Consider the following 13,739-nt stretch of genomic DNA (forward strand, 5'->3'; position numbering starts at 1 on the left):
TTTAATATTGTTCTATGGCTGTAGGAATGTCTTATGAATAATTCCACGGGATGGGGGTTTGTTTGTTACTATGCACCTAAAAGGCTTTATATTGTGGGTCACCAGTACATAAAAGATGGTGAGAGGTATTTGAAATAATAAACGTTTAAAAAAAAATTAAAAAAAATCTGAATGGGTTTTGAATAGGTGATCATAGAATGAATGTATTTATTTACATGAACAATATGTGTAGTTTCCATATAATGCTACGTGGATTGCTGTCACCCAACTGCTGGGAAAAGGCTGAGAGAAATCTATAGGCTACGTTTGCTACTGTATCCCGTTCCATTCCTTGAGTAAACGCAAGGCGCATGCCAATGGAATCACTATAGAATCACCCGCACAACTAAAAATCCGCTGAGGTCTGTATCCTGTTTCTATTGTTGTCTTTGTTCAAATGAACACACCCCTAATGTCAAGCTGCTGTCACAAGACTGATGGGCGGGACGAGGAAGGCGAAGTCCACTGCACAGGTAAAGACAAAACGCCTGGGGAAGTTGTCGACTTTTTCTCGCCACTGACGGTATGGATGTTGTTGGCTAAACTCACGGATTGTTAAAACTTTACTACCATGGCTTTGTCGGAACTTTATACGAAGGTGAGAAAATAATGAAAAAGGAAGTGATACATGGTTTAAAAAAAAACTCATTCAATCTTAATACGGAATCTCAATCGCTTTGTTTTAACACCTGTTGAACACGTTGACAAATTTGTTATATGACTAACATATGGTGCACACTGTCCACCTGAATACAGTTTGGGAAATGATTATGCAGATGAGTTTCCAACTTTCCTTGTAGAGTCCATTATCAAAATGCTGTGTTACTTTATTATTGAAGTCTATGTAATTAGTAGTAACGTATCTGTACTGTAATTCTGATCTACCATTCACTCATTTCCATCTTGAGAAAGTAGGATATAATTAATTGGCTCATTCAGTACAACAGAGTGTGGATACCGGATGAAGAGCATGTCTGGAAGTCCGCAGAGATCCTGAGAGACTTCAAACCTGGAGATGACGCTTTACAACTGCAGCTTGAGGATGGCACTGTAAGTACTGAAGACAGACCCCAGGGGGTCTCCAACCTTTTCTAGCATGAGATACTGTAATCAAAAATAAAGTTATTGGTGTACGAGAGAGTGTTTTCTGTCAATATACCTGGTAAAACAATGATTATTATCAACTGGGTGGTTTGAGCCCTGAATTCTGATTTGGCTGAAAGCCATGATATATCATATCGTATACCACAGGTATGACAAAACATTTAGTTTTACAGCTCTAATGACGTTGGTAACCAGTTTAATAGCAATAAGGCTCCTTGGGGGTTTGTGATCTATGGCCAATATACCACGGCTAAGGGCTGTGTCCAGGCACTTGTGTCTAAGAATAGCCCTTAGCCTTCCTATATTGGCCATATACCACATCTCCTCTAAAATCTGTGATTTTAAAACTCCTGGCTCCAGATTTGTTTTTAACTCAAAATTAAAATTGTTCAAAGAGCTGGTCTGGAAGAAAACTAACACATGTGGATTGTGTGTGTGTAGTTCCCCTTTAATTGCGCATCTAGAGTGAGCAAACACAACACTTCAAAGATATTAACTACTCGGATGCGCTCAAATTTCCAGATTTCCATGTACCAAATGTTTAATTCCGTCCATCCACAACCCCAGGACGTGGCTGCTCAATGTTCCCTAGCAGATCCTGCTCCCTAGCAGATCCTGCCCTGCGGTTTTTCGGTTGTCATCGGGGGGAAAATGCCGACAAGCAAACATGTTTTTGTCGGTGAGATGATTTATTAGTATGCCCATTATTATGCGCAGAAGCGTTTAAAAAAAAGAGACTGCGGCGCAGAATATGGACCCACAGACGTGGACAATATGGACTGATATTGTAGAGGGAATTGGCCGTAAAATCTTTTAATTTTGAAAAGGATGCCGCGTTTTCTCCACAGCTCCACCAATCTGTCATATTTATTTCTAGCTAAACCCCGCCTATTTCTTCAAATTATCTTATTAATATCTGATGTTTAACCAAACCACACTGCTACATTTAAGCCTAACCTTTAAATTAGTACCAACAAACGAAATATGATGCATTTGTATGATATGGTCAGTGTTGACTTTGTGGCTGTGGTAACTAGGGACAACCTGCGTGGTGTTGTTGCTGCCCTGTTCGCCATGATCTGGGGGGGGGGTCTAACATGTGGAGTGCTCATTGGCTGTCGCGTCCAAGGTCTTACTACCAGGCGCACCACCAATGTCAGAAAGCTGTCAGGACATCCTGGTCTGGAGAACCGAACAGTCTTCAACAGTGCGTCCTTGACCCGTCATTGAAAATAATAATTTGTTCTTTAACTGACTTGCCTAGTTAGATAAAGGTTAAATAAATAAATAAAAACCCGCTCAACCTACGCGAGTCCAGACGTACTGATCTTAGCCCAAGTTCATAGGATTTCACCCTGATCAGGAAAATTCGTCAGGGACGGCGAAATCGTGTAGTTTATGCCAGGCATAATGTGCCCGTCTAGCGATGGTTTCTGGTGCTGCTGCGGCTCATTTCATGACCATGTTGACAAATAATAGATAACTAAACATGTATATACTTCCGCCAGGTTAACCTACTTAAACTTTTAATTGAGAAGGTTTTGTGAAAAGTAGTTGTCGACTCACAAGATGGGCAATATTGTTAGGTTTGACTTTCTAAGCCATTAACGGCTAACCAGGGGTAATGGAGCCCGCGGTGACTGATACCTGAGAGATTTGTTTATGACAGCTTGCGATGGAACACGTGAAAATTGCATGTACTTTCAGAACTGTTTTGATGATGGATGGGCCTGTTGGAGAGCCCTGTTTATAACTATAGACCACAATACTCGGGCCTGTACTGTATGGGCCGGTTGGAGAGCCCTGTTTATAACTATAGACTACAATACTCGGGCCTGTACTGTATGGGCCTGTTGGAGAGCCCTGTTTATAACTATAGACCACAATACTCGGGCCTGTACTGTATGGGCCTGTTGGAGAGCCCTGTTTATAACTATAGACTACAATACTCTGCACTGTATGGGCCTGTTGGAGAGCCCTGTTTATAACTATAGACCACAATACTCGGGCCTGTACTGTATGGGCCTGTTGGAGAGCCCTGTTTATAACTATAGACCACAATACTCGGGCCTGTACTGTATGGGCCTGTTGGAGAGCCCTGTTTATAACTATAGACCACAATACTCTGCACTGCACTGTATGGGCCTGTTGGAGAGCCCTGTTTATAACTATAGACCACAATACTCTGCACTGTAAGGGCCTGTTGGAGAGCCCTGTTTATAACTATAGAACACAATACTCTGCAATGTACTGTATGGGCAATTTCAGTTTGAATGACAGTGTAACAGTATAACGTTAGACCGTCCCCTTGCCCATACCCGGGCGTGAACCAGGGACCCTCTGCACACATAAACAACAGTCACCCCTCGAAGCATCGTTATCCATCGTTCCACAAAAGCCGCGGCCCTTGCAGAGCAAGGGGAACCACTTCTTCAAGGTCTCAGAGCAAGTGATGTCACCGATTGAAACGCTATTTAGCGCGCACCACCGCTAACTAAGCTAGCGGTTTCACATCTGTTACAACAGCTTACATTTGAACGACAGCATACATTTACAGCAGGTAACCTAGTGGTTAAGAGTGTTGTGCTAGTAACCAAATGGTTTCTGGGTCGAATCTCTGAGATGACTAAGGGAAACATCTGTCTCTGTGCCTTTTGAGTATGGGGGATCATCTTTCATTCATCTCTAGCTCATTACTTTCACTCACAGACTAGGACATGTAGACCAGGACTAGGACATGTAGACCAGGACTAGGACATGTAGACCAGGACTAGGACATGTAGACCAGGACTAGGACGTGTAGACCAGGACTAGGACGTGTAGACCAGGACTAGGACGTGTAGACCAGGACTAGGACGTGTAGGGCAGGACTAGGACGTGTAGGGCAGGACTAGGACGTGTAGGGCAGGACTAGGACGTGTAGGGCAGGACTAGGACGTGTAGGGCAGGACTAGGACGTGTAGGGCAGGACTAGGACGTGTAGGGCAGGACTAGGACGTGTAGGGCAGGACTAGGACGTGTAGGGCAGGACTAGGACGTGTAGGGCAGGACTAGGACGTGTAGGGCAGGACTAGGACGTGTAGGGCAGGACTAGGACGTGTATTTCATACAACATACTTTTAACGTTGAGATTCTGTATTGAGAATGCTTTGTAGACCAGGACTAGGTTTACTATACTCTGTGTCCTGGAAACTGGCCACAAGAGGCTTTGAATCACCAACATCACACTGTTATTCCCCGTGTAGGAGATGCTGTACTCCCTGGACACATCCAGTCCTCAGCTCCCTCACCTCCGCAACCCTGATATCCTGGTGGGGGAGAATGACCTGACAGCTCTCAGCTACCTCCACGAACCAGCAGTTCTACACAACCTCAAAGTGCGCTTCGTGGAGTCCAAGATCATCTACACCTACTGCGGTAAAGAGACACTCACACTCCATCTACACCTACTGCGGTAAAGAGACACTCACACTCCATCTACACCTACTGCGGTAAAGACACACTCACACTCCATCTACACCTACTGCGGTAAAGACACACTCACACTCCATCTACACCTACTGCGGTAAAGACACACTCACACTCCATCTACACCTACTGCGGTAAAGACACACTCCATCTACACCTACTGCGGTAAAGACACACTCCATCTACACCTACTGCGGTAAAGACACACTCCATCTACACCTACTGCGGTAAAGACACACTCCATCTACACCTACTGCGGTAAAGACACACTCACACTCCATCTACACCTACTGCGGTAAAGACACACTCACACTCCATCTACACCTACTGCGGTAAAGACACACTCACACTCCATCTACACCTACTGCGGTAAAGACACACTCCATCTATACCTACTGCGGTAAAGACACAATCACACTCCATCTACACCTACTGTGGTAAAGACACACTCACACTCCATGTACACCTACTGTGGTAAAGACACACTCACACTCCATGTACACCTACTGCGGTAAAGACACACTCACACTCCCAAGTCCATCTACACATACTGCGGTACTAAAGGAAATACTTCCTCGGCTGTCTTAATGGGATGCCTTTTGTTTTACTGTTCGTTTATCGGCTGGATGGAAGGTGAAAGTTCATGTCTGGGTGACGAGTTGTTGCTTTATGTTTGTATAGAATGAAAAATAATATTCACAGGGCAGTACATCCATTTATTAAATTATTATTATTATACATCTTATTTATTTATTTTAAAATTCTATATTAGAAGCTTACTATGTGAATGCAAATTAGGATAACTGACTGTGCTGTGTGTCCTGATGGATAACTGTGCTGTATGTCCTGATGGATAACTGACTGTGCTGTGTGTCCTGATGGATAACTGACTGTGCTGTGTGTCCTGATGGATAACTGTGCTGTATGTCCTGATGGATAACTGTGTTGTGTGTCCTGATGGATAACTGTGCTGTATGTCCTGATGGATAACTGTGCTGTATGTCCTGATGGATAACTGACTGTGCTGTATGTCCTGATGGATAACTGACTGTGCTGTATGTCTTGATGGATAACTGACTGTGCTGTGTGTCCTGATGGATAACTGACTGTGCTGTGTGTCCTGATGGATAACTGACTGTGCTGTATGTCTTGATGGATAACTGACTGTGCTGTATGTCTTGATGGATAACTGACTGTGCTGTGTGTCCTGATGGATAACTGACTGTGCTGTGTGTCCTGATGGATAACTGACTGTGCTGTATGTCCTGATGGATAACTGTGCTGTATGTCCTGATGGATAACTGACTGTGCTGTGTGTCCTGATGGATAACTGACTGTGCTGTGTGTCCTGATGGATAACTGACTGTGCTGTATGTCCTGATGGATAACTGACTGTGCTGTATATCCTGATGGATAACTGACTGTGCTGTATATCCTGATGGATAACTGACTGTGCTGTGTGTCCTGATGGATAACTGACTGTGCTGTGTGTCCTGATGGATAACTGACTGTGCTGTATGTCCTGATGGATAACTGTGCTGTGCTGTATGTCCTGATGGATAACTGTGCTGTATGTCCTGATGGATAACTGACTGTGCTGTATGTCCTGATGGATAACTGACTGTGCTGTATGTCCTGATGGATAACTGTGCTGTATGTCCTGATGGATAACTGACTGTGCTGTATGTCCTGATGGATAACTGACTGTGCTGTGTGTCCTGATGGTTAACTGTGCTGTGTGTCCTGATGGTTAACTGTGCTGTGTGTCCTGATGGATAACTGTGCTGTGCTGTATGTCCTGATGGATAACTGTACTGTGCTGTATGTCCTGATGGATAACTGACTGTGCTGTATGTCCTGATGGATAACTGACTGTGCTGTATGTCCTGATGGATAACTGACTGTGCTGTATGTCCTGATGGATAACTGACTGTGCTGTGTGTCCTGATGGATAACTGACTGTGCTGTGTGTCCTGATGGATAACTGTGCTGTATGTCCTGATGGATAACTGTGCTGTATGTCCTGATGGATAACTGACTGTGCTGTATGTCCTGATGGATAACTGACTGTGCTGTATGTCCTGATGGATAACTGACTGTGCTATATGTCCTGATGGATAACTGACTGTGCTGTATGTCCTGATGGATAACTGACTGTGCTGTGTGTCCTGATGGATAACTGACTGTGCTGTGTGTCCTGATGGATAACTGACTGTGCTGTGTGTCCTGATGGATAACTGACTGTGCTGTGTGTCCTGATGGATAACTGTGCTGTATGTCCTGATGGATAACTGTGCTGTATGCCCTGATGGATAACTGACTGTGCTGTGTGCCCTGATGGATAACTAACTGTGCTGTGTGTCCTGATGGATAACTGACTGTGCTGTATGTCCTGATGGATAACTGACTGTGCTGTATGTCCTGATGGATAACTGACTGTGCTGTATGTCCTGATGGATAACTGACTGTGCTGTATGTCCTGATGGATAACTGACTGTGCTGTATGTCCTGATGGATAACTGTGCTGTATGTCCTGATGGATAACTGTGCTGTGCTGTATGTCCTGATGGATAACTGACTGTGCTGTATGTCCTGATGGATAACTGACTGTGCTGTATGTCCTGATGGATAACTGACTGTGCTGTATGTCCTGATGGATAACTGACTGTGCTGTATGTCCTGATGGATAACTGACTGTGCTGTATGTCCTGATGGATAACTGACTGTGCTGTATGTCCTGATGGATAACTGTGCTGTATGTCCTGATGGATAACTGTGCTGTGCTGTATGTCCTGATGGATAACTGTGCTGTGCTGTATGTCCTGATGGATAACTGTGCTGTGCTGTATGTCCTGATGGATAACTGTGCTGTATGACCTGATGGATAACTGTGCTGTATGTCCTGATGGATAACTGTGCTGTGCTGTATGTCCTGATGGATAACTGACTGTGCTGTGTGTCCTGATGGATAACTGTGCTGTATGTCCTGATGGATAACTGTGCTGTGTGTCCTGATGGATAACTGACTGTGCTGTATGTCCTGATGGATAACTGACTGTGCTGTGTGTCCTGATGGATAACTGACTGTGCTGTGTGTCCTGATGGATAACTGACTGTGCTGTATGACCTGATGGATAACTGACTGTGCTGTATGTCCTGATGGACAACTGACTGTGCTGTGTGTCCTGATGGATAACTCTAACTGTGCTGTATGTCCTGATGGATAACTGACTGTGCTGTATGTCCTGATGGATAACTGACTGTGCTGTATGTCCTGATGGATAACTGACTGTGCTGTATGTCCTGATGGATAACTGACTGTGCTGTATGTCCTGATGGATAACTGTGCTGTATGTCCTGATGGATAACTGTGCTGTGCTGTATGTCCTGATGGATAACTGTGCTGTGCTGTATGTCCTGATGGATAACTGTGCTGTGCTGTATGTCCTGATGGATAACTGTGCTGTATGACCTGATGGATAACTGTGCTGTATGTCCTGATGGATAACTGTGCTGTGCTGTATGTCCTGATGGATAACTGACTGTGCTGTGTGTCCTGATGGATAACTGTGCTGTATGTCCTGATGGATAACTGTGCTGTGTGTCCTGATGGATAACTGACTGTGCTGTATGTCCTGATGGATAACTGACTGTGCTGTGTGTCCTGATGGATAACTGACTGTGCTGTGTGTCCTGATGGATAACTGACTGTGCTGTATGACCTGATGGATAACTGACTGTGCTGTATGTCCTGATGGACAACTGACTGTGCTGTGTGTCCTGATGGATAACTCTAACTGTGCTGTATGTCCTGATGGATAACTGACTGTGCTGTATGTCCTGATGGATAACTGACTGTGCTGTATGTCCTGATGGATAACTGACTGTGCTGTATGTCCTGATGGATAACTGACTGTGCTGTGTGTCCTGATGGATAACTGACTGTGCTGTGTGTCCTGATGGATAACTGACTGTGCTGTGTGTCCTGATGGATAACTGACTGTGCTGTATGACCTGATGGACAACTGACTGTGCTGTATGTCCTGATGGACAACTGACTGTGCTGTATGTCCTGATGGACAACTGACTGTGCTGTATGTCCTGATGGATAACTCTAACTGTGCTGTATGTCCTGATGGATAACTGACTGTGCTGTATGTCCTGATGGATAACTGACTGTGCTGTGTGTCCTGATGGATAACTGACTGTGCTGTATGTCCTGATGGATAACTGACTGTGCTGTGTGTCCTGATGGATAACTGTGCTGTATGTCCTGATGGATAACTGTGCTGTGTGTCCTGATGGATAACTGACTGTGCTGTATGTCCTGATGGATAACTGACTGTGCTGTGTGTCCTAATGGTTTCCTTCACTCCCTTTCAGGAATCATCCTGGTGGCTGTCAACCCATACAAGCAGCTTCACATTTACGGAGATGCAGTCATCAACGCCTACAGTGGACAGAACATGGGTGACATGGATCCTCACATCTTCGCTGTGGCAGAGGAGGCTTACAAACAGATGGCCAGGTAAAAGTTAGACGGGCCGTCCCCGGGAGAGGGGGCTGGTTTTGTGGTAGTAATTTCCCCCCCCCCTCCCGGACCGACGCTATGCTCCTGGAGACAACGGTTTGATCCCTGAGTCCCCCCCCCCCCCCCCCCCCACCAACTTCCTATTCTATATTCTCTATTCTATAGCCTTTAATCTATTTTCCCTTTGGGCCAATCTGTCAGTATAACGTCTTGGAAATAAACTCACCTGTCAAATGTGAAATATGCGGTATTCCTACGCAGATATAAACTCAGCAAAAAACAATAAACGTCCTCTCACTGTCAACTGCCTTTATTTTCAGCAACATTAACATGTGTAAATATTTGTATGAACATAAACAAGATTCAACAACTGAGACATAAACTGAACAAGTCCCACAGACATGTGACTAACAGAAATTGAATAATGTGTTCTTGAACAAATGAGGGGGTCAAAATCAAAAGTAACAGTCAGTATCTGGTGTGGCCACCAGCTGCATTAAGTACTGCAGTGCATCTCCTCCTCACGGACTGCACCAGATTTGCCAGTACTTGCTGTGAGATGTTACCCCACTCTTCCACCAAGGTACCTGAAAGTTCCCTTACATTTCTGGGGGGGAATGGCCCTAGCCCTCACCCTCCGATCCAACAGGTCCCAGATGTGCTCAATGGGATTGAGATCCGGGCTCTTCGCTGGCCATGGCAGAACACTGACATTCCTGTCTTGCAGGAAATCTCGCACAGAACGAGCAGTATGGCTGGTGGCATTGTCATGCTAGAGGGTCATGTCAGGATGAGCCTGCAGGAAGGGTACCACATGAGGGAGGAGGATGTCTTCCCTGTAACACACAGCATTGAGATTACATGCAATGACAACCAGCTCTGTCCGATGATGCTGTGACACACCACCCCAGACCATGACGGACCTTCCAGCTCCATGTTGCTATCCTATACCTGTCCTGCAGGTGTGATGTTCGGATGCACCGATCCTTGTTACACGTGGTCTGCCACTACGAGGATGACCCCAGTAGCGCTGTCTCGGGCGTCTCACAGTACGAACATTGCAATTTTATTGCCCTGGCCACATCTGCAGTCCTCATGCATCCTTGCAGCATGCCTAAGGCACGTTCATGCAGATGAGCAGGGACCCTGGGCATCTTTCTTTTGGTGGTTTTCAGAGTCAGTAGAAAGGCCTCTTTAGTGTCCTAAGTTTTCACAACTGTGACCTTAATTGCCTACCGTCTGTAAGCTGTTAGTGTCTTAACAACCATTCCACAGGTGCATGTTCATTAATTGTTTGTGGTTCATTGAACAACCATGGGTAACAGTGTTTAAACCCTTTACAATGAAGATCTGTGAAGTTTAAAAAAATATATTTTTAGGAAGTACCTTTGAAAGACAGGGTCCTGAAAAAGGGATGTTTCTCTTTTTTTTTTTTTTTTTTTTTGGATATACATTTTTTATTTATTTCCTTTTTACTCAGGAACAATAAGAACCAGTCTATCATAGTGAGTGGTGAGTCTGGAGCGGGCAAGACCGTGTCTGCCAGATATGCCATGAGGTACTTCGCTATGGTCAGCAAGTCTGGCAGCAGAACACATGTGGAAGACAAAGTTCTGGCATCCAACCCAATAACTGAGGTATGTTTTTAAATACATGTGTCCTAGCAGTGAATGGTCATTACATGTAGCATCACAATATGTGAATGAGTCATTTGATGTAATCTGTTTCATTTATGCTTTTAAGGCCCCACAGTGTGAAAGACTCATGATAATCTGTAGGTAAAGGCCCCACAGTGTGAAAGACTCATGATAATCTGTAGGTAAAGGCCCCACAGTGTGAAAGACTCATGATAATCTGTAGGTAAAGACCCCACAGTGTGAAAGACTCATGATAATCTGTAGGTAAAGGCCCCTCAGTGTGATGTGCCATGGTGCTCCAGGCACGGATTGGCCTCACCAGCCACCGTACCTCTGATACATCTTAATGATACATCTACATTGTGTTTTGATTAAGCATCAACTATGATGGACAAACTTGTAATGCAAGTTTTTTTTTTGTGTGTGTGTCAAGGCTATAGGAAATGCCAAGACGACCAGGAACGACAACAGCAGTCGCTTTGGGAAGTACACAGAGATCAGCTTCGACAGGAGATATCAGATCATCGGGGCCAACATGAGGACGTATCTCCTGGAGAAATCTAGAGTGGTTTCCCAGGTCATACATCACATACTTGATTCTCAGATTTGGTGTGTGTGTGTGTGTGTGTGTGTGTGTGTGTGTGTGTGTGTGTGTGTGTGTGTGTGTGTGTGTGTGTGTGTGTGTGTGTGTGTGTGTGTGTGTGTGTGTGTGTGTGGGTGGTAGTTGTGTGTGTGTGTGGGTGGTAGTTGTGTGTGTGTGGGTGGTAGTTGTGTGTGTGTGGGTGGTAGTTGTGTGTGTGTGTGTGTGTGTGTGTGTGGTAGTTGTGTGTGTGTGTGTGTGGTAGTTGTGTGTGTGTGTGTGTGGTAGTTGTGTGGTAGTTGTGTGTGGTAGTTGTGTGGTAGTTGTGTGTGGTAGTTGTGGTAGTTGTGTGTGTGTGTGTGTGGTAGTTGTGTGTGTGTGTGTGTGGTAGTTGTGTGTGTGTGTGTGTGGTAGTTGTGTGTGTGTGTGTGTGGTAGTTGTGTGTGTGTGTGTGTGGTAGTTGTGTGTGTGGTAGTTGTGTGTGTGGTAGTTGTGTGTGTGTGTGTGTGGTAGTAGTGTGTGTGGTAGTGTGTGTGTGTGGTAGTGTGTGTGTGTGTGGTAGTGTGTGTGTGTGTGGTAGTAGTGTGTGTGTGTGTGTGGTAGTAGTGTGTGTGTGTGTGGTAGTAGTGTGTGTGTGTGGTAGTAGTGTGTGTGTGTGGTAGTAGTGTGTGTGTGTGTGGTAGTAGTGAGGGAGTAGTGTGTGTGTGTGTGTGTGTGTGTGTGTGTGTGTGTGTGTGTGTGTGTGGGTGGTAGTTGTGTGTGTGGGTGGTAGTTGTGTGTGTGGGTGGTAGTTGTGTGTGTGGGTGGTAGTTCTGTGTGTGGGTGGTAGTTGTGTGTGTGGGTGGTAGTTGTGTGTGTGTGTGTGTGTGTGTGTGGTAGTTGTGTGTGTGTGTGGTAGTTGTGTGTGGTAGTTGTGTGTGGTAGTTGTGTGTGTGTGTGGTAGTTGTGTGTGGTAGTTGTGTGTGTGTGTGGTAGTTGTGTGGTAGTTGTGTGTGTGTGTGGTAGTTGTGTGGTAGTTGTGTGTGTGTGTGTGGTAGTTGTGTGTGTGTGTGTGTGTGTGTGTGTGGTGTGTGTGTGTGTGTGTGTGGTAGTGTGTGTGTGTGTGTGTGTGGTAGTTGTGTGTGTGTGTGTGTGTGTAGTTGTGTGTGTGTGTGTGTGGTAGTGTGTGTGTGTGTGTGTGTGGTAGTGTGTGTGTGTGTGTGTGGTAGTTGTGTGTGTGTGTGTGGTAGTTGTGTGTGTGGTAGTTGTGTGTGTGTGTGTGTGGTAGTAGTGTGTGTGTGTGTGTGGTAGTAGTGTGTGTGTGTGTGTAGTAGTGTGTGTGTGTGTGGTAGTAGTGTGTGTGTGTGGTAGTAGTGTGTGTGTGTGGTAGTAGTGTGTGTGTGGTAGTAGTGTGTGTGTGTGTGGTAGTAGTGAGGGAGTAATGTTGTGTGTGTGTGTGTGTGTGTGTGTGTGTGTGTGTGTGGTAGTTGTGTGGTAGTTGTGTGGGTGGTAGTTGTGTGTGGGTGGTAGTTGTGTGTGTGGGTGGTAGTTGTGTGTGTGGGTGGTAGTTGTGTGTGTGGGTGGTAGTTGTGTGTGTGGGTGGTAGTTGTGTGTGTGGGTGGTAGTTGTGTGTGTGGGTGGTAGTTGTGTGTGTGGGTGGTAGTTGTGTGTGTGGGTGGTAGTTGTGTGTGTGTGTGTAGTTGTGTGTGGTAGTTGTGTGTGTGTGTGTAGTAGTTGTGTGTGGTAGTTGTGTGTGGTAGTGTGTGTGTGTAGTAGTGTGTGTGTGTGTGGTAGTAATGTGTGTGTGTGTGTGTGTAGTTGTGTGTGTGTGTGTGTGGTAGTGTGTGTGTGTGTGTGTGGTAGTGTGTGTGTGTGTGTGTGTGGTAGTTGTGTGTGTGTGTGTGTGGTAGTTGTGTGTGTGTGTGTGTGGTAGTTGTGTGTGTGTGTGTGTGGTAGTTGTGTGTGTGGTAGTTGTGTGTGTGTAGTTGTGTGTGTGTGTGTGTGTGTGTGTGTGTGTGTGTGTGTGTGTGGTGTGTGTGTGTGTGTGTGTGTGTGGTAGTTGTGTGTGTGTGTGTGTGTGTGTAGTTGTGTGTGTGTGTGTGTGTGTGTGTGGTAGTGTGTGTGTGTGTGTGTGTGTGTGGTAGTGTGTGTGTGTGTGTGTGTGTGTGTGTGTGTGTGTGTGTGTGTGTGTGTGTGTAGTAGTGTGTGTGTGTGTGGTAGTGTGTGTGTGTGTGTGTGTGTGTGTGTGTGTGTAGTAGTTGTGTGTGTGTGTGTGTGTGGTAGTTGTGTGTGTGTGTGTGTGTGTGTGGTGTGTGTGTGTGTGTGTGTGTGTGTGGTAGTGTGTGTGTGTGTGTGTGTGTGGTAGTTGTGTGTGTGTGTGTGTGTGTGTGTGTGGTAGTTG

At 45.5% G+C, this 13,739-nt stretch overlaps 1 protein-coding gene across 2 annotated transcripts in view; it reads left to right on the forward strand.

Moving 5' to 3' along the window:
- Nucleotides 1-476: 476 nt before the first annotated feature.
- The window catches only part of LOC124031598 (unconventional myosin-Vc-like), a 70,659-nt gene continuing 57,396 nt past the window's right edge, over nt 477-13,739 (forward strand). For both annotated transcript variants that reach the window (XM_046343035.1, XM_046343043.1), the window contains exons 1-6: nt 477-637; nt 979-1,089; nt 4,389-4,560; nt 8,995-9,139; nt 10,623-10,779; nt 11,213-11,356. In XM_046343035.1, coding sequence (XP_046198991.1) covers nt 611-637; nt 979-1,089; nt 4,389-4,560; nt 8,995-9,139; nt 10,623-10,779; nt 11,213-11,356 — 756 coding nt within the window. In that variant the 5' untranslated portion in view covers nt 477-610. The remainder of the gene's footprint in view (nt 638-978; nt 1,090-4,388; nt 4,561-8,994; nt 9,140-10,622; nt 10,780-11,212; nt 11,357-13,739) is intronic.

The sequence above is a fragment of the Oncorhynchus gorbuscha genome, linkage group LG01 (assembly GCF_021184085.1).
Source record: "Oncorhynchus gorbuscha isolate QuinsamMale2020 ecotype Even-year linkage group LG01, OgorEven_v1.0, whole genome shotgun sequence".
NCBI classification, from domain to species: Eukaryota; Metazoa; Chordata; class Actinopteri; order Salmoniformes; family Salmonidae; genus Oncorhynchus; species Oncorhynchus gorbuscha.